Here is a 19,878-nt window from a genome sequence, read left to right as displayed (position 1 = left end):
TGAATTTAATTGAATGACCAAGTATGTGTGGGAATCTGAGAGACAGTGAACACTGTTTATTTCCCTTTCATTAAAAAAGGATATCAAGCATGCACCGCATACTGTGAAAATAGACCTAGGCAGGAAATAAAATGTTTTTCCATCAAGTTTGCCTTTCAAACTACATAGTTTTTTTAAATCTCTGACTTTAGGAAATATACAGAAAGTATAGATTCGACAGACATTTGTCAAATGCAGACCATAGGAAATAAGCACAACATCTTGAACTGTTGTGGCTCAGCTTAAAAAAAGACTGCATTGGTACCATTGTATAACTTTAGATGTAACACAATAGCCTATATTTTAATGAAAACAAAATACTGAAGGGAATCAATTTAACAAAAAATAGTGATGGCCATCATGGAAAGCTCCTGCAGCAAAACTAGAGGTGCTGTGTTGTCAGGGTACGGAGAGCACAGCATCCCTCCACTGTCTCTGCAGCCTCCCGTACAGGTCAGAGCTTCTCTCCTCATTTGCCCTGTGTCTCAGCTTCCTCAGGTAGACCTGGTTCACAGCCAAGTGCAGGGAACAGTGCACCTGTGAACACAAGAGGAGAGAATACAAAACACCTTACAAAACACCTTGGCCCCTAGATGTGGCAGGAAGCCAAGGATGGAGCGCCAGTTAAACACTGTGACACTGCATTTTCACAGACTACAAACAAAGTCTTTTCAGAGGCACTCTGCACAAATACTTCAAAAGAACAGTTTTATTAACAAATTTTACCAACACAAAAAAATAATCATCAAACAGCAAGCGGGCCACTTGACAAATCACCCACTCACAGCTGGGTAAAGCTTCAACCAAACAGAACAATCTATTTATTACGTTGCAAAAGGTTTTGTTAGTAATACCCAATTTGTAAAAGTAGTAGTGAAGTCAGCTACAGTAAGTAAAAAGATGTTATACAATAACTACAACAAAATTCCTAAAGAATTAGAGACCAAACAAAGCTGTCCTAACTCTATAAAAAGTACCTCAGTCATGCGTTAACAGCAGGGGGGACTCAATGAGTTTTAGGTCAACTAATGAGTTCACTCGATAAGTTAGCACCTAGTGCTTTTGCCATCTCAAAATTATGAGAGAATATCAGACCTTTCTAGATCAGAACTAAATAAGCAAGTCCCTTTGTCAGAAAGAAACTATTCAAAATCTTAAAAATTCTTCAGTCCCCGCACTCCATTATTCGGAGGGAGGTGGGGTTGTGCAGCAGCATGTGGATGGGGCTGTGTGTGTGGTTGCTGTCCCAGAAGAGCTGCATTGAGGCTTTAGAGGGGTCTAACCCTCTCTTTGTCCGGGGGAACCTCTCCCTTGACATGTAATATAACCCTTGGCCGGGACTCGTAGCGCAGGTGGCACCCCCACAACTGGCTCCTCATTGGCTGACTTTTAAAACAGGCCTGACTCCCATTGTTGAGTCTTTTCTCCAGCCCGTGAGAAAAGTCCTGAGGGTCAGCGTGAGACTGCAAATGCGTGCTTGTCTGCCACCATAGCAACCAGATGTGAAGGATGGTAGCCATGGCAACCCATAATCCCTATTCTCTGAAACAGCTGCATTCGAGCTGCACATGTGTTACAAATAGGTAGTTATTTCTTACATATGTTAATTAATTAGGGGTGTGTTATTTGTATTTTGAGTGCAAAGGGAAGCAGAAATCAATTTTAAACACTAAACAAGCAACAAGAGTAACGATTTACAAATAATTTGGTGACTTGGCTTTTAAAAAAATCCTGAAATAAGACTTACTGCATGTAAAAGCAGCAGGCAAACCTCACACACGTGAAAAACAACAAAAAGAAGAGAAGGGAAACAAAACAATAATATTCTTCTCATAAAGAAAAGTAAAAAAATACAAGACATCATTTTTAAGAGTCTATGACCACAGGTGGTTCTGTGCAGATGATGTGGAAGGATTGTTGCCGCTCCTTTAGATCCATGTGTTGTTGGTGAAGTAGTGATAGAGCAGACAGGAAGCTGGTGAGCCTAACACCGTGCCCCTATGCCCTTTCTCCCCAGATACCGCAGAACCGCAAAGTTATAGGTGGTTGACACAGTATAGGTCAGCTATGGAAGGACAAGCAGAGACAGGAAGTGTCAGCACAGATGTACAGAGAAGAGAAATCATCCTGAAACTCTACAAATAAGAAAAACATGATTAACTGCTAATGACATTAATTTGATAGCTAATATCATGCCTATAACAGCTTCTGTAATGGAGCATGCGAGTATAATGGGTGCACCATTTTCCTGGCTGAAAAAACCCCACCAGACATTACGGCATTATTATGATGTTTGTGTCAGCTGAGAAAGAGGAACAGAGAGCAATAGTACAAAAGTCATCAGTCATGGAGGCCTGAGATGCCTCGCCGCCTACACTTTGAGCGTCACTAAGTCACATGAGCCATAACACTATTGTTGTACCCCACTGTGGAAGCATAATCACTCACCAGAGCCAAGAGAGTGATGCCCGCACCAGTGAAGGCAGCAATGTAGAGATTATAGGTCATTCGGTACTGATAGGAGGAGATTTGCATTAGTGGTGAGAACATGTCGTCTTTATTTCATGTCAGGCAAATTGTAGAACATGACTGCAGAGCTTGAATTACTTCCTGGTTCTCACCTCTCTGGTCTTGCAAACAGTGGACAGCGTTATACCACAAGCTTTCCCTGGCACCGCGTTCCATGGCAGGAGCCCTGTTGAAAATCAAATTTCTCTATTCAAGTCAAACTCTTGAGTACAAAGAATAAAGATGGCTTTATTCTATGTTTTTGTTATTGTCCACAAATCACATGAAAAGAACAAAACCAACGACCTCCTCATTCGTTTTCAATACTTTTCTGACGTCCCTACCTTGTCTATGGCAATCAAAAGCCCGATGGTTACTTTTGAAGACATTAATGTTTAAAAGGTCACATATGTTAATTTAAAAAAAATAAAATAAAAAGGCCTAAACAGCTGGGCAATGTAGTTTTTTAGCAAACATCACCAAATCCAGTAAATAGTGCATTTGTTTGGGACACATTTGATGAGCTGGTGAGTGTTCTCCATCAGCGCAGAGTATGTGGCATTGACTCACAAAATACAGTGCCAATGTTCATGGTAATGAAGGAACATGTCACCCAGTGCAACACTGTGGCTCATTGTGTGACAAATGTGTTTCTAACCACACTCTAGGGATGGCAATGCTGGTCTGTGGTTCTGGTCGGCCAGACTGAAATATCTCAACAGCTATTGGCTGGATTGTTACAAAATTTGGTACAGACATTCATGGTCCCCAGAGAATGAATCTTAACGACTTTGATAATCCCCTGACTTTTCCTGCTACCATTAGGTTGACCTTTTGGCATTTTGATGAAATGTCAGCACTTTTGGATGGATTGCTGTGAAATTTGTTACAAACATTCATGTTCTCCCTAAGAATTTGTTTGCTGGACCCCCTGACTTTTCATCTAGTTCCAACATCAAAACTAATGACATTCCGATCAGCCTCCGCTTTCTGTTTAGTGCTAATTTTTAGCAAGCGTTAGCATGCTTACACACTAAAGCATGATGTTAACAACGTTGAACATACATGCCAAGCATCAGCATGTTAGCATTGTCAATGCGTGCATGTTTGCATGCTGACTTTAGCATTTAGCATCTGTGCCTAGCTACAGCTTCACAGAGCTACTGGGATGTCTGTAGACTGTGCTGTTAACAGTTTTGGGAGGTCAGTGGCAGAGAGGAACACGCTTTGGTTACACGGGCTGTTAATACAATTCATTGTTTGGTTTTGGTCTTTTTGTGGGATTTGTTGAAAATAGGAAAAATATAGAATATCCTATAGCAGAATACAATGAAAAGTCAGTTTCATATATTGTCATATAAAGATGTCTTGTTACCGTATTGCCTTGCATCAACACAGAGCTGGTTGATACTTGCTGGGGTCTCAGTCAGAACATCAATGGTGTGGCAGGTGGCATCCATGTTGTAGAAGAAGTAGACAGGGAGTGCCGAGAAGGCAAACACCAACAGCCACAGCACAGCTAGCACATATGTCATCACTATAAACTGTAGGAGGGAGCAGAATAAATGTTAGGGCGCATCATCATAATAACCTGATGCACATAGGTAATCTAAGAGAGTGTTTTTATGAGCAGTGACTCACTTAGTGACCACATTTACTTTTTCCTGATTAGCTTTTCTTATTATCTCACTCTCTGTTCTCCTACTCTTCTTCCAACTCCCCCACCCGCCCCCAACCACTCAAACACACACTGTATTGCTTATCTTTGCATGTCCCCAAAGGTTTTTAGCAGCTTTAAGATTTTCAGCTCAGCACCCACCAGGGAGTGATATGTGTATTAATCCCATCCAATCTCTCCAATCCCCTTTACTTGTCCCACTCTGGGCCCTCTCACCGAGGAGCTGAGGCAGCGGCCACACATGGTGCTCCTGAACTCTCCAAAGCTTTGCTTGGCAGCGCTCGTTGTGTAGAAGCCCTCAGCCAGCAGCACAATGCAGTAGAGGAAGAAAAAGGAGGCCAAACCATAGATGACATACTGGAAATATAGAATGCTGAGAAGGAGGAAAAGGAAAACAGGGAATTCAGGGTTACAAAAAACTCTAAACCTCCTGAATTGAGACTACAGCCAGAGCAATCCCATGGCAATGCTAAAAAGATGTCACTCTAAATGAAGGAAATGCTTAGATTTACCACTCACATGTAGGCGAGGGTGATGTAGTCCTGAAGATTACGGGCGAAGTAAGTCTCGATGAGTCTCTCTGTCTCTGTGAGTGCCTGGTGCCCACAACCGCAGAAGAGGGCAATGCCAGAGAAACACAGCAGTGTGGCGACCAGGGAGCAGTATGGCACCCCACCCAAACAGCGCATACAGCAGTCATAGCAACCTGTTAGCCAAGACCCAGCACCATGAAAGTCAAGGCACATAATTAACTGATGCAATATGACAGACAGCACAGAAGGAGATCTCTGTTCCAAAATATAATTATGCACAGCAGAGTGTACGGTCGGTGCTTGCTTGTAAGGAGGGAATTTCTTTTTACTCTTTCCACTTTGTCAAGTTAATATGGACATGTTATATTAACTGTACCTGGGTTGCTTCACCCAAAGTATGAAAAAAAGATTTGCTCACTTAACTCCATGCTGATAGCTTTGGTTGTATTTGCTCTGGTTTTGATATATCCCTCTATAAGATTCTTGCCTCCACCCTAATGTGGAGAAGGTGAGTGGAATTGTGTTAGTGCTGCTTGAAACTAGGCTTGCAACTAAAGAATATTTTCGTTATCGATCAATCTATTTTGGTCTAAATCAGTCATCAGTGTCTCTGAGCCCACGCTGATGTCTTCACAAGTCTTGTTATGTCCTACCAACAGTCAAATACCCAAAGAGATTCAGTTTACAATGATGTGAAACAGATAAAGTAGCAAATCCTCACACTTAGAGAGCTGGGCTCTGCTTGATAATTAATTCATAATATGAGTTGATTGTAAAAATTGTTGGTGATTAATTTTCTTTATATCTACACCCAACCAACCAACTAGGTGTCTCAGCAAAACTTTAAAACTAACTCCAGAAACACATGACATGTTGTCAACAGTTTTAATAGTGACCGTTTTTTTTTGTAGAAAGTAGTTCCCATGAAAAGTGCATAAGGAAATTGTGGATTTTCCAGAGTAACAGGAACTCTTCGCTACGTGGAATTCCATTGAATTAGGGTAGATGCAGAAATCTTAGGAGGTTGATATCTCAAAACCTGGGCACATAAACCGAAACTATCTGCATTCCTAGATAACACAACGGGTAAGTAAGATTGTATCTAACATTTTGGAAACAACAGTCTCAAAAAAATATGGGCCCTTGAAACTTTGTCATTGTGGATAAAGCTGCAGCTGTAAACACTTTCATTCCCTTAGTAAAGCTGTGCATTCTCCCTAATAGTCATATGCCGTTTGAATGGATGCCAAAGGCCAAGGGCATGGGTATGTATCTGCTCTGACCCCAGCTCGCACCCTGACTCCATTCACCACCCAGCATGGAGAGTGTGAGAACAGGGGGAGGATGGAGAGGAGAGACAAAGTGAAAGAGAGAGAGAGGCTGCTTTTGTGGTTGCAGAGACAACAGTCTTTGTCCCATAGCATCATGGGCGTACAAGGGCCACCAATGTCAAGCAAACAAAGGCCAGAGGCACCTCAATGCTTGACACACACACACACACACACACACACACACACTCATAGACTTCCTTCTGGGGAGACACAGGGACAAGACAGTGGCAGTGGGGTGGGCCGCCTGTGCTGGAAGAGGATGGAGAAGCAAATCTATAAACAAACAATGCAACTGTGTGCATGTGTGCCATTACACGCTTGCATGCTTGCATCCACACAGACACGCACAATGGAAGCAGACAGACTGTGGTTGGTACCATTACAGTAAACACAGATGGCAGCAGGGGCAAAAAGATAGCTATTTAATTGAACACATCTACATAGCGGTGTGTAAGCTGTGTGTGTGTGTGAGTGTGTGTGTGAGAGAGAGTGAGAAAAAGAGAGGCAAACCGCAATCACTTTCATTCAGATAGCTATGTAATGGAAGAGGGAGTTTAAAAAGTTTAAAAAGATAAACTGTGAGAAAGCTAGACATATTTTCAGTATTATTACATGAGGAATGAAGTAAATTAAAAACATATAAATATTACATATTTATATGTTCATAAATAATGCCGGTCACCATAAGTAAATGACAAGGAGCTAACAGCATGCACATAAACCAGAATTTTGAGCAGAACCACTATTAGCCCTCATGCCTTCAGATACACCTTGTACCAATTAACTAATGACACCACCTGTCTGAGTAAACTGAAGCCCTCTGAACCACAGCCTGCCCGCTGTCTCTCGCTTTTGACTCAGATGAAAATACAGGCCTCGTTCTGGTAAAAAACAAAACATCAACAACAACAAACAAATGCAAAGCTCAGGCCAAGTTCGGCTCTGTAAAAATTGAGAAAGATTGCGACCAAAAGCAAAGGCGACAAGGCTCTTCTGAAAGTAGCCCTGCCATCTGAAGCATGAAATAAATCTCATAATACCAGTGGAGCATCAGCCGGTGAGTAGCCGACCTCTAAACTGACAAAGACTTAATAACTTCTGATTCCCTCTCACAGCCCCATTCACATCAGCATGCAATCACATCAAATAAAATGCAGATTTCATAGTAGGCTATGACTTATTCTATCCGCTAAAAGCCAATAAAGGGACAGTCCAGCGGCTGCAGTTTCTTACCCATGTCTGGAAGGATGCGTTCAGGACTTGTTGGCTACTGATGCGTGCACTGCGGCTGGTTCGCTGATCATATGCGCAACTTGTCTTCGGGCCCCCGTATATCAATCTCAACTCGCTTTCTGTTCCACCAACAATGGACAGACCCGCTGATGACCGCTAGTGCAATCTTAAAGAAACAATGTCGCTTTTCAATGAACTCCAAGGCGAAGAATAATGATGAGGTCAAGATTCAGAAAATTTCCTTAGTTCATTGTTGACGCATATTTGCATATAGAGAGAGAGAGAGCAACTTAACGTCTTATGCAAATACAGAAGGAGGAATAACTTGTCCTCTTCAGTGAGATGACTATCCCTACTCTAGGGCTTGCAGTCCCTGGGTCGCCAAGGGCTTTTGTTTTATAAAACCATGGCAACATTTTCAGCCTGATCAATAAAACCATACCAAATGAGAAAAAGCTCATGAATCATGCAGATGGTCTATGGGAAGGATGAGAGGCTCTATATCAATGGACACTGAGGGTTATTTGTCTGAAGTGTAAATGTCAATATAAACCTGTGGTCACATGATGCTCACCAGACTTGTAGGAAACTGCCAGATAGTCTACTGTCTGTTTGCAGTGCTGGAGACACAGAAGGCTACTGAACATGAACCATCTGACATCCCAGCAAAACCCAATTATCCACTTTATCAGTGATCTCTTAAATGGACCCATTTAGCCCTGGAATGTGCCTTTAAAAGCAGAGCTTGTAGTGGCATTCACAGACCATGAATATGTGGATCACTCGACTTTCAAGTTAGATAGTGCCTTTAAGACAGATAGTTGAGGGGCTGTGGGGGGTATTTCAACATCACTACATCTAGTGTCTTTGATAAGAAAAACATCACTGGTATTTTAATTCGACAGGATTGTTATGTCATTTGAAATCATAAAACCCCTGATGTGCATCTCAGATATAATCCACTGGGTAGCCTGTTGGGGCCAGTGCCAGCTGGTGTCTTTGTCCATGTCAGCTCATGCAACACCATAACTCACTATCAAATGTTCCGCTTCAGAAATGAAATGATTAAAATGAGATGTACTGTGAGAGGAGCAGAGCAGCATGCAGCAGGGAAATCACTGATCTCAGGCGACCTGACTGTGTCAGAGTGAGAGACTGTCCTCTGATTCATCTTCACCCTCTGGACAAATCTCAGAAATAAAGAGCCAGATTTGGCTTCATCTATGTCCAGCAGATGGCAGGCTTTCTCTTGCCACGGCATTTGTACAGTAGCAGGCACATGAGGAGTTTTATCCCAAAATACTATTTTTTTGTTGTTGTTGTTGAGAAAAGTCAGTTTTGTCAAGAGGCAAATCTAAACATGATGCCTGTAAGAATGTTAGACATTTTGTCACCCAGGTCAAAAATGTGTTTGACCTTTTGCTTGCTTTTTAACTACAATTGGCCTGCTTTAATATTAATTTATCCATGTTTTAATCTCATATAATCTGTAATTCCTTATGTATTAAATATGCTTCTTTAATTTGTAAGTTTATTATGGGGCTCTTTATTTCCTCTCAGCTAATGTTGTTAGTCACACAATACAGCTCTATTAGATTATTTATTTTTGAGCTGCTGGCTCAGAAATCCTCAGAGAAACACCACTCATGTTATACAAGCCTTGTTCTCCACTAACCAGGTTGTTGTACATTGTGTTTTACAGGCTCCGGCTGCGTGGCTTCCCTCCTTTCCTCTAACACAGGTGTTTCTTGAAAGGATAACTCAATGGTTTATGAAAAGATAAAATATATATATATTTAATGAAAGCTTAAACAAGTAGCCTGCCCTCTTTGTGTAATTGTGTGTTCACAGATTTGTAAACGCATTTTTCCCCGACTCACTCATAGTTTATGCATCACTTAACCTGGTTTGATATGTTAATTGTTCCCCAGCATATAAATGTATCAGTATCACATGAGAGCAACTGCCTTTTGCAAAGATTTCTTTGAACACAGTGTGATTTCACTGAAAACATCTGTCATCAAAACAACAAACCTGTTGAGTTACTGGGTGCAGTACAGTAGGTTTTCCGCCGTTTGGATGCCATTCATGCAGCACTGTGTCTAATAAGCAGCGCTATCGGGTAACAGGTGGCGGTGACTTGAGATGGTGGTGTGCCTTCCCTCGGCCGCCTCTCACCTGTCCACAACCACGCTCCGCCTCCCGTGGTCGTCTCAGAGCTGCTTCTTGAGACACTTTCATCGCCTCTCCACCGCAGGAACATTAAACCCTTTTGTGTGTCTAAATAGTTCAGACTCCCCATCACTCAGTCGGAAATCTGAGAAAGGCCCAATCAACTTAGTGGACCATTACCTCAGTCTTCGTCTCGCTGCAGGGGTCATGGAGGATAATCTCTAAAGATAATGACTGGAACACTGGTATTTTAGGAATGCCTTGCTTTGATGTGCTCTATCTGATGGTGGTTAACACTGTATACATTGCCTATGTGAAATGATATATTGTGCTACAGAATGCACAGGGAACAAGCCTCTGCTGGTAACTTCAAATACTTAACTTTTCAGTACAACCTTCACATGCTTTTCTGGTAGCTCACAAGAAATATTATCAGAAAATGGATCACCTTTTTTTCCACAGAATGTTGAGAATTTTGCTGTTGACAAATATTTGAACACACTGTGTATCAGAATAATTCAACTAATTTGATTGTTAAAATACAAGAAGCTTTTGACAAATATTCAGAAAGTATTAAATTCAGAGGCTGATTTCATCTTTGACACACTATGAGTGATTACACATATTGCTTGCTTTAATCTCTTAGTCATCAGAGTAATATTTGCGTTTGAGCCTGAGTGGAATCTCGTTCTCCTCAGTGTGTCTCCTCTTGTTATGTTGTAGACTTCTTCTCTTCTGTTTCAGGTATAAAACAGCTGTCACAACGAACAAACCTATGGATGCCAGCATCATACCCAGGCCTACTAACAGAATCAGCTGAGCAGATCTGTTGTCCTCCTCCTTACAGATGATGGACTTTGAGGTTGTTGGAAACATGACAGGTGTCCCCATCCAGGTGGGCGTCCTGTCCAAGTGGCAGGGCTCCATGCTGTCATTGACCAACAGATTAACCCAGACAGTGGTATAAAGTGGAGTTGGTTTCCCCCCATCTCTGACCACAATGAACAGGTGATGCATTCCCAAATCCTGCTGTAGAAGTTGCTGAGCTACAGTGATGATCCCTGAACTTGAATCCACCTGGAAGGGGCTGCTGTTTTGCTCTGGCTCTGATGCCACAACAGTGTATGTAATATCCGAATTCAGGCCTGAGTCCTCGTCGATTGCATAGATCTTTGTCACCATGGTGCCTGTTGAGGTTGCAGGAGAGACAGTCTGGCATGAGGAGTTGCTGCTGGGAAGGATCACTTTTGGCTGGTTGTCATTGATGTCCCCCACAAAGATAGTTACCCTGGCAGTGGAAGTCAAAGCGACCGGGTGCCCATGATCGATGGCCAGCAGGTAGAGTTCATAGCGGTCCTCTGTCTCACGGTCCAAGTTGGTGGTGGTGCGTAGTATCCCCTGGGTGTTATCCACAACAAAAGGTCCACTGCTGTTTACAACATGCAACTCTGTGTTCCCATTTTCCCCTTCGTCTGGGTCTGTCACTCCTACCCTCCCCACCTGGGAGGACAGTGGTACATTCTCCAGGATGAAAAAGATGAAGTGAGGGGTTAAAAAAATAGGGGCATTGTCATTCTGGTCTAGAACACAAATGGATACTGTGGTCACTGACTCCAAGGGAGGAGAACCGCTATCTCGTGCAAACACGGTGAGCTTGTATACATCCTGCTGTTCCCTATCCAGAGAGGCTGATACCGACAATTGACCTGTGACAGGGTCAATGTTAAAGATGGTAGATGTGTGTTTGTCCAGCCGGTAGGTCACCCTCCCGTTGTATCCGCTGTCTGCGTCTGAGGCTGAGACTCGCAGCAGTGACTTTCCTGGCTGGTTGTTTTCCTCCACCTCCAGCTGATAGTGGGACTGGAGGAAATGTGGAGCATTATCATTGACATCTGCCACCATCACCCTGATCACAAGCCTGGAATGAGCTTCAGCTGATCTCCCATTCGCTACCACAGAAATATGATGTTCCCTTTTCATCTCATAGTCAAGGGGCTTTGATGTGGAAAGGAGATATTTGCCATTCTGTGGGCTCAAAGTGAAAGGCACTTCACTGTCAATGGAAAGAGATGAGCCTTTAAAGCTGCTGTCACCCTCAAACTCTAAAACAGCTAAGACGGTGGGGGGCTGGTTCTCTGGTAACACCAGAGTCTGGTTTTGATGCTCCGCTATGAACCCGATCTTGACCGTCAGCTCTTGGTTTGCCTTGGGGAGCACGGATACGGTTACCTGAGTGTCTGCTGGGGGGCAGTGATGGCCATTAGCTAACACTTTCAACAACAGCTCCTCGGAGTTGTCACTCTGGAGGTCTTGTGTTAGTCTGATGTACCCAGTGAGGCTGTCGAGGCTAAAGAGCTTCTTGGCCCGCTCAGAGACTTTGGGACTGAGGGAGTAAACTATGGCAGCATTCGGGCCTGAATCTGGGTCTGTGGCTCTGACCTGAGCAACCAGCATGTTCTTCTGGGAGTTTCCGGGGATGGTGACACTGCGGGGGCTGTCGGCGCTAAAGCTTGGACAGTTGTCATTAACATCTGTCACTGTGACTGTTAGAGTTGCTGTAGCACTTAAAGGGTCTGAGCCACAGTCAGTGGCCACCAGCGCCATCTGATACAGGTCCAGAGTCTCCCTATCCAGAGCTGTTTGCACAACCAGCATGAGGACAGCCCCGTCTTCCTCGACTTTTAAACTGAAAACACCATAAGAATCTTCTAAGCGGTAATACAGCTCGCCATTACGTCCGGCATCACTGTCCTTAGCCAGGTCATCCAACAAGAAGCTGGTCCCGACAGCCACGTCCTCGGACACATTCAGGTGTATTTCAGTGTTTTCAAAACGAGGTGCATTGTCATTGATGTCCTCTATGATTACAGGAATCTGTATAAAATCTCCTGAAGGCCCCACGAGAGCAGTGTACAGAATAATGCATTCCTCAGCTTTTGTCTTCACGGGGCAGAGGGCCTCGCGGTCCATCTTTCGCTTGGTATAAAAATTCCCTGTGTTTTTGTCCATCCAGAAATCCTCGGTCAGGAGCTGGTACGGAGGATGAAAGTGTTTACTAAGTGTCCCGGCCAGAATATCAGGCTCCTGTTCCTCTGGGATTGAAAACTGGACAGAATCACATATGATCTGCTGGAGATGGGCCACAACCAGCAGATTCTGACGGAAGAAGAAACAAACAAATGTTTTTTTAAATGCACCAGTATTTTCGATTTCGGTTAAGATTCGACAGTCTTTCTGTTGCACTTGCAACTGAAGTATAGAAGCTTTCCCTGGAGATGATAAGGTTTAAAATTCATGCCTGACTGAACTCTTTTGAAAGCAAGCAACATGCACAATGAAGGTAATGTGATGCCCCTCACTTATCTTCAGCCAATTACTCTCACACACAAATAACACAGCCCCAGTACATTTGCATATATTTCTGCAGTTTCACAAATATTTTTATCAGTTTTTCTTTAAATCTTTCAGACGCTCTGGGTGGGCCCAATTTTTTATGTAACCCAAAAACTCTACAGTGCCTCTCCAGGTGCTATATCACACATTCAGTGCATTTCTATTTTTTTTTTCATTGCACACTAAAGGATAACACTCCAGTTTTAGAAACAGAAACACTGAGACGATAATTAGATACAATCAGAATGGATCATCGCTGTATTGCTTTTGACTTACTGACCTTTAGTAGTCCAGCCCAGTTCATGTTATCAGGAGTCCCATGGCCCATTGACCTCACACGTTATCCAAGTTCCCTGGCAGCAAGTGAACACTGAGGACAGAAGCAGCAACTTAAACCTGCACAGCTGAAGGCATGATTCATTACATGCCCCTCCTACAGCACTTACCTGGAAGTCAGGAGACAGGTAACAGGTTTACCTGCATTGCTTTTGCAGCAAAAAAATGATGAGGATGAAAAATGAAAAGGATTAATATGCAACTGCCAAATGTGGTTACAGGCCTTATTGATTGGCCAGACAAGTTGGATTGGCACACCTTCCACCTGGTTTTTAAAACTACTTCCTTATGTTTTAACGGCCTCTGACTAGTTTAGCTCTCTCTGGTTTGTCATCATTTGTTTAATGTGTCTTGCTGCATTCCTGTGAGAACACATAAACTGGTAGTTTCTTGTGTAGGTGAACATCAGTGCTCAAGCATGCACTTGAAGTACATTTCAGAGGGTAATAATGTACTTTGCATGCACTACATTTATTTGTCAGCTTTATAACTAGGTTACTAAGTTTAGATTTTAGATTAAAACATATGGTAAGCTATGAGGCATTTTTCATAGCTTAAACTACCCAACATTATTATACATAATTAAAAGTATTCAATTAGCTACCCCATTAAACTGTTACATAATTCACTGCCCACTATAAGGCGTCAACAATATAATATGACACTCTCTCAAATGAGCTACTCTGCATAATGAGTACTTTTGCTACTTTAAGTATATTTGACTGAAATGGAGTATTTTGCCCTGGCCCACAGACTTGAACAGCTGTTCTGTGCAGTTTGAACTTGAAAGAAATTGCACCTGAGGGGCCTCTGTCGACAGAGCAGAGAACTGCACTACAGCAGAAACAGAATATTAAAACATTTTGTTCTGACACACGGAGACCTCTTTTTTTTTTTTTAATACTAAAATACCCTTTATTCAAGTCCAGCCAGAGTCAGGAATTAGCCTGTAGGTAGGCATGCATTTACCCAATCAAAACAATGTAGCTATAAAAAATATCCCGGAAAAGTTTATTAATTTTAGGATGATGCGACTTGACTGCACAGTGTGATAAGGCCCTTACAAAGCCCCTTCGTGGACTGATCAGCATCACAGTTTATTATTATATTCTCTAGACTCGTTAAGGTCCTCTGACTCTCTATTGTACCAAGCTCATTGTGGCAGGAATAAGACGACTTTTAAAGTCCACACAACATTTCTTTCTTAATTTGAATGCTTTGGAAAGACTGTATGCCTCGACCTGAGTTGCGTAACAGTTTATTTCTGTCTGTCTCATTTGCTTACTGGTTTGCTTTCAACTTTCCGCCTACTTTTTTCCAGTTACAGTAGACTTCTGAGGTTTCTCTGCGACGTGGTTGGCTGGACAGCTAACTGAGCGGATGTGGAGGGGCTTTATAATAAAACTGCAGTCCTGCTCGTCAACCTAAACCCGCTCTGAACCCAGACACACAGCAGCCCGTGGTGTTTTATTTTACTGCTCCAGCATGTCCTCATACGTTACCGCAGGTGAGTCCAACGACTACTTGAGCCATTAGTTTGAAATGATGATTCAGGGACGGTGATTATAGGCCCATAACAAAACAGCTAACGCCAGTATAATGCTGTCAGAGAGGCTGTAACCTTTGTTTTAACCTCTTAAAATTGCAGACTTGCCTACTCCTTTTTATATTGATACAAATTAAAGTTGCACTGAGAAAGTGAGCAGTTGTGTAGATCATGTAGCCCGCTATGATTTACTTTCACACTGTTTCTACCTCATATTCTCATATTTGTTGATATTTTACATGGCACATCTGAAGGCTGTATAATTTTATTGTTTACCAAACATTTAAGTTTTTGAATGTGTATGTGCTTACATGTGCTACTCTTATTGCCTCCTATTTTCCATAGGGGACTGTTAAAGATGTCATATTAGTTCTATCCTAATAAAATAACTTTACCCACCATTTTATAGCAAGTTAAGTGAGGTGTGTTCATCCCTTACTGCATCTGTTACTTTATGACTGTGCATTTATACAAGAAATGGCCAAAAGTGTTGTCTTATTGCAGCCAAAAGCGTAGAACTTAGACATCAACTGTAATATTTGTTTATCACAGTTTGCAGAGCAGGTGTTTTACAGGCTGTTAGATGTTTTATATTCCTCATGGGGTGTTAGGTTTATTTTCACACACCAAGTTATCAGATACAATCCACTGACAATACACGTCAACCGCAGGTTTTGGCTTTTAGCTTTTTATCTAATTTCAACCCTGAAGATATTTATTTTTTAGGAAATATGCAAGATCTTTGACATGTTTGTTTTATTTAAAATATTCTAAATAAATCTGGATTTAATCAAGGCTTTAAAATACAAAACTTGAGACACTGTTAACATTTTCTTTCAGTAGAGTAATGTGGTTTTTCTCCAACTGCTGTCACATTTTCCGCAGACTTGGAACTTGAGCTGGGCGAGTTGCTGCAGGAGTTCCAGGATGTGGTGGAGGAGCTGAAAGCCCCGTCTCAAAGCAAACCCCATGCGTACCAGCACGTCCTGCAGGAGGCCAAAAGTCGCACAGGGCTGGGGGATGACAGTGGAGTCGAGGACTCAGATTATAGTGAGTGATGAAATCGCCCTAAAACAATGTTACTGTGATCAAGATAATGTCTGCTAATTTGTAATAAAGTGTGGGGAAAGGAAAGACGTTATTTAGTGCATCGTTTGCTGCTGAGTGAGATTGAATGGAGTCCCCGTGGGTACCGGGTGAGCCCCTTTATCAGCCCAAACAACTGCAGCTTGACACTTTTAATTTGCATGAAATTAGTGGTACAAGAGGACACATCCCTGTACACTTCTATTAAAGTGGCTGTTTTGCTCATGACAATAGCTGTGTACTGGAATGAACTGCAATTATGGATAAACCATCTTCTGTAATTGTCTGTTCTTTTTTTTGCTGCTGCTGCCATTGTGCGTTAGTCGACGGTTATGAGATAAAAGAAGAAAGTGTGTTTTTCTGCTCCCATGTGTCATCATTATTGAAAGTATTTCGGCCCCCTAACGCTTCAACAGGCAAACTGCTTTCATAAGCTGACACTCGGGAGTCGCTAACAGTGAACATGTGCTTGCCTTTATTTTACTGCATGTTGTTATCATTATGTGCAACTCCTGCATTGTGTAAAAACTGTTGTCACTGTTGTTGTTGATCATTTGCACGGGCCGGCCTCAGTGCTCGTCTTCTGTTTATTATCTCACTCCCTCTTCGCCTCCCTCTCCCCCCAGGCAGCGAAGCTTCTTTGGGAAACAGTTTGAACACCAGCGAGGAGGAGCTTCACACAGCAGGCATAACGCTGGCACAGAAAGGTACTAGAGACTCCCATCAGCCCACGTGCATAGTCCTCGTTCTTTACAGTGATCACTATCACGTTTGCTCTGATCACTATCACAGCCACACAAAACCCCCTCTACATTAGACTGAATGCTCTTTTGTTTTTACACAACAAAGGCCCTGCCGCTGTTACTGTATCATATCATCACCACCACCACCAGCAGCACCACCCCCTCCCTCTCCCAAAGTCTCCTGCAGGGATTATTTGTACTGTTATGCAGTGGTGAGACTGGCTCAGGTGTGTGTAAATGAGAGCTGTTGCGTTTTGACTACCATTAAATCTCGGTGAACGAAAACAAGAAGGTGACCAGGAGGTGTCATTCACCGTGTGAATACCTTTCACAACCGAGATCCTGGTTGGATCCATCAAGCTGTCAAGGTTTTACAGCGCTTAAGATCAGCTTTATCTCAGTTTGAAGAAAAGAAGCTGAAAATGTTTTTGCCAGTTGTTGAACAGTTTGGTTCATATGCGATTCTGGGACTTAGATTCTTTTTTTTTTTTTTTTAGCTTTTTGATCCAAAGGAAATACCATTGAACTGAGCTGCATTTCTCCACAAAAATGTTCCATTGCTGTTTTTTTCCCCCCTATAGTTTCTCAAATTCCTTTTCTATCTGTATTCTTCCTGCAGCCAAGCTGGGAGACACAAGAGAACTTGAGAGTTTTATCAACATGTTGGACCAGGAACTTGCAGGTGCGTATTTAAGAGAATTACACCCCCAAATCTTTACTTTACTCCTTTTGCACTGAAGCCCACAAGTCTGCAGGCTACAGTGTGTGAAGGTAGCCAAGACGCTGACAGAGGGCATGTTTTGTCACACATTAAAAAACAGAGTGCATAGTAGTAGCCACTTTCTTTCTACACCCCACCTCACCACAACCCATTTATCTCTGAGTACCTCTTGTGTGTAAATGCTAGCGGGGGACTCAGGTGGACTATCTACACGACCTTTAGTGATAATAGCATACTTGACTACATGAGCATCATGATCCTGCTATCAGCACTAAAGCAGTGGTGTTTCAGAGGCCTGTGAACACATGTATGGCCCCTGTGCATGCACACAACTCCCCCTCTATCTTCACAAAGCTTGCTCATTAGTCAGTGTGTTAATACTCCTGTATGCGTGCTCTCTTATTCTTGCTTCTGAGCTTTTGTAGTTTTCACTTCACCCCCCCGCCCCCTTTTTTTTGCAGAAATGTGAACAGAGAGAGAATTCTGCCAGGTAAATGGGGGGAGAAACAGGCCGGGGGCGACGTGACTGGCTACTGCCTGGCAGACAGGCGGATCTACACCTGAGCAGATCTGAGGGAGCAAATGCTCCCCTGGCTGCTCCAGGGGAAAAGGCTAACATCAGAAATTAAAAGGGCACTCCATTTCAAAATGTAAGAACACCCACAGACCCCTGGCGATGCCGCGTCCTCCCGGCAAGACGACGTCCCCCGCAGCATCAGATCCAAGACGTGTGACATGTTCCAGAAACTAGACAAAGCCTCCATCTGTCCAGGAAGAGCAAGAAAACGCTTGTTGAAAGCATGTTTATACCACATTTTAAACTCCCAAAAGTACTATGCTAGTAAAGGGCCCTAAATCCTCAGTGCCATATTTCTTTTAAAGGAGGTTGATCATCTTTTTAGTTCAACATTACAGATAGCACTTTAGTTTAAACACATTTCAAGTCCCAGGGATTTAGATCTGCTGTGTAATATCAATTGTCATTTATGTGCTGATGTTTCCAGTGTGTGTGTGTGTGTGTGTGTGTGTGTGTGTGTGTATATATATATATATATATATATATATATATATATATATATATATATATATATATATATATATATATATATATATATATAATGTGTTGTACAGATGAATGCAAGTATAAATAAAGCTACATTTTGGTTGAATTTCAGAATAGATTTCATTTTTGTTTTGTTGATCTATAAAAGAAAATTTTATCTTGTTCCAGAGTCAGTGCAGAGCAACTGCTGGCCACACTTGCTCTACACACACACACACACACACAATGTGGAAAGCCTTTCACTTTTCGAAAAAATACTCCTGACAGTACTGACAACAAATTATATTCATTGTCTCTACACCTTTACTATTCCCTAAATTGACTGTTGCTACCATAGTTGCTACTGTCACACCACATACCTCAGGAGCCCATCACCCATTCTTCTTAATTTGTACCTATGCTTTCTCTATGTCTGTTCTGATTGCGCTCTGAGTTTCACTTCTGCCACCAAATCAGGAAACCCACAAATTTAGCTCAGACACCATGTGAAGACAGCTTAAAAAGGAAGTGCGTCAGTTGTGCTGTGAGAAACAATGCTCATTTAGACTTTGTGCAGTAACTCTTCTGCGGGGGTTTCGACTCTGCTGTAACTTATTACCACAAATGCAAGCTTTGAACTGAAAGAAGGAAACTGTTCTTCTTAGATTTGAGTCACCCGTAAAATATAATCTTAACAGTTTCCTAGCTTTCTGTTGTCAAAGCAACATAGCTTAGAGAAACATACAAGGCCAAGGTGAATGCTGTGGTTGGAAAGTGTGATTTTTCACTTTCGCCTCATGATTTTACATTGAACGACATCAGTAGTATAATCCAGCTGAAGTATGCAAAATTATTTTAAGTCTGCAGAAGAACTGCCAGATTTGAGTTGAGGATGAGGCTGAATGAGGAACTACAACCAACAGTCAACAATCTCTGAAATGTTCAGCTTCAGAGCTTAGTGTAATTACACATAAGACTCTGGTTTCAGGGTGATGAAAGCCAAGGAAAAGTTTTGCCCTCTTGGAAACAGAGATGTCAGGGACCAGCAGTTTATTGAATTGCCATCGTTTTCTCCTTAAAAATCCCCAGACAGCTGGTTTACACGGCCCGTCATCTATACCACTGGCCCTGGTGATAAATTAAAGATAGACTGCTTGGGGGGTGCGGCTTTATGACATCATGTCAGTGGCAGTGGCTAAAGGAAGGAAGGCTGGACGTTTAAGAGACTCTTCCCTGTTTGTTTGTGTCTCATTAAAGGACACTTTGTTCAGAGCGCTCTGCTCTGAACTCTGGCCAACTATTTAACCCTGCTGACCGGGACAAGAGTTGGTGTGGATCTGGGGAGAGAGGGGGAGAAGGGTATATTAGTGAGAGCAAATGAGCTTAAAATTTGACATTAATGTAAAGCAAAGAGGAATGATGGGAGCAGAAAGAGACCAAAAAAGTAAATGAAAGTCTTGAAACAACAGAGAAATACACAAGAGTGGTTTAGAGTAACCTGCTCCTCCTGCTTTGTC

At 42.4% G+C, this 19,878-nt stretch overlaps 4 protein-coding genes across 6 annotated transcripts in view; 1 reads left to right on the top strand and 3 right to left on the bottom strand.

Annotated features, from left to right (window-relative positions):
- Positions 1-41: 41 nt before the first annotated feature.
- plp1a (proteolipid protein 1a) lies at positions 42-7,478 on the bottom strand. Of its 2 annotated transcripts, none has more exons than XM_046031208.1 (7): positions 7,323-7,478; positions 4,745-4,931; positions 4,442-4,598; positions 3,923-4,091; positions 2,661-2,734; positions 2,488-2,553; positions 42-576 (listed from the first exon to the last, which is right to left on the bottom strand). In XM_046031208.1, exons 1-7 carry the CDS (start codon positions 7,324-7,326, stop codon positions 439-441), a joined length of 795 nt encoding a protein of 264 aa, XP_045887164.1. In that variant the 5' UTR covers positions 7,327-7,478; the 3' UTR covers positions 42-438. The 2 variants fall into 2 exon arrangements, with proteins under 2 accessions (XP_045887164.1, XP_045887165.1); XM_046031209.1 differs by lacking the exon at positions 42-576 and adding an exon at positions 731-2,104.
- si:dkey-27i16.2 (regulator of cell cycle RGCC-like) lies at positions 6,949-18,488 on the top strand. 2 transcript variants are annotated; one of them, XM_046031215.1, is made up of 6 exons: positions 6,949-7,146; positions 14,545-14,730; positions 15,655-15,819; positions 16,482-16,562; positions 17,218-17,280; positions 17,781-18,488. In XM_046031215.1, exons 2-6 carry the CDS (start codon positions 14,709-14,711, stop codon positions 17,786-17,788), a joined length of 339 nt encoding a protein of 112 aa, XP_045887171.1. In that variant the 5' UTR covers positions 6,949-7,146; positions 14,545-14,708; the 3' UTR covers positions 17,789-18,488. The 2 variants fall into 2 exon arrangements, with proteins under 2 accessions (XP_045887171.1, XP_045887170.1); XM_046031214.1 differs by lacking the exon at positions 6,949-7,146 and adding an exon at positions 13,218-13,351.
- On the bottom strand, positions 9,214-13,221 carry pcdh20 (protocadherin 20). Its single transcript, XM_046031203.1, has 2 exons — positions 13,168-13,221; positions 9,214-12,650 (listed from the first exon to the last, which is right to left on the bottom strand). Exons 1-2 carry the CDS (start codon positions 13,213-13,215, stop codon positions 10,137-10,139), a joined length of 2,562 nt encoding a protein of 853 aa, XP_045887159.1. The 5' UTR covers positions 13,216-13,221; the 3' UTR covers positions 9,214-10,136.
- A 1,089-nt stretch (positions 18,489-19,577) lies between the features above and the next one.
- nlgn3a (neuroligin 3a) overlaps positions 19,578-19,878 on the bottom strand; it is a 144,887-nt gene continuing 144,586 nt past the window's right edge. The window contains exon 11 of the mRNA XM_046030824.1: positions 19,578-19,698. Within this exon, the coding sequence (XP_045886780.1) occupies positions 19,663-19,698 (36 nt within the window). The 3' untranslated portion in view covers positions 19,578-19,662. The remainder of the gene's footprint in view (positions 19,699-19,878) is intronic.

Source organism: Micropterus dolomieu, linkage group LG19 (genome assembly GCF_021292245.1).
Source record: "Micropterus dolomieu isolate WLL.071019.BEF.003 ecotype Adirondacks linkage group LG19, ASM2129224v1, whole genome shotgun sequence".
NCBI lineage: Eukaryota > Metazoa > Chordata > Actinopteri > Centrarchiformes > Centrarchidae > Micropterus > Micropterus dolomieu.
Note: the sequence above shows the minus strand (reverse complement) of the source record. Positions and strands in the feature narration are given on the sequence as shown.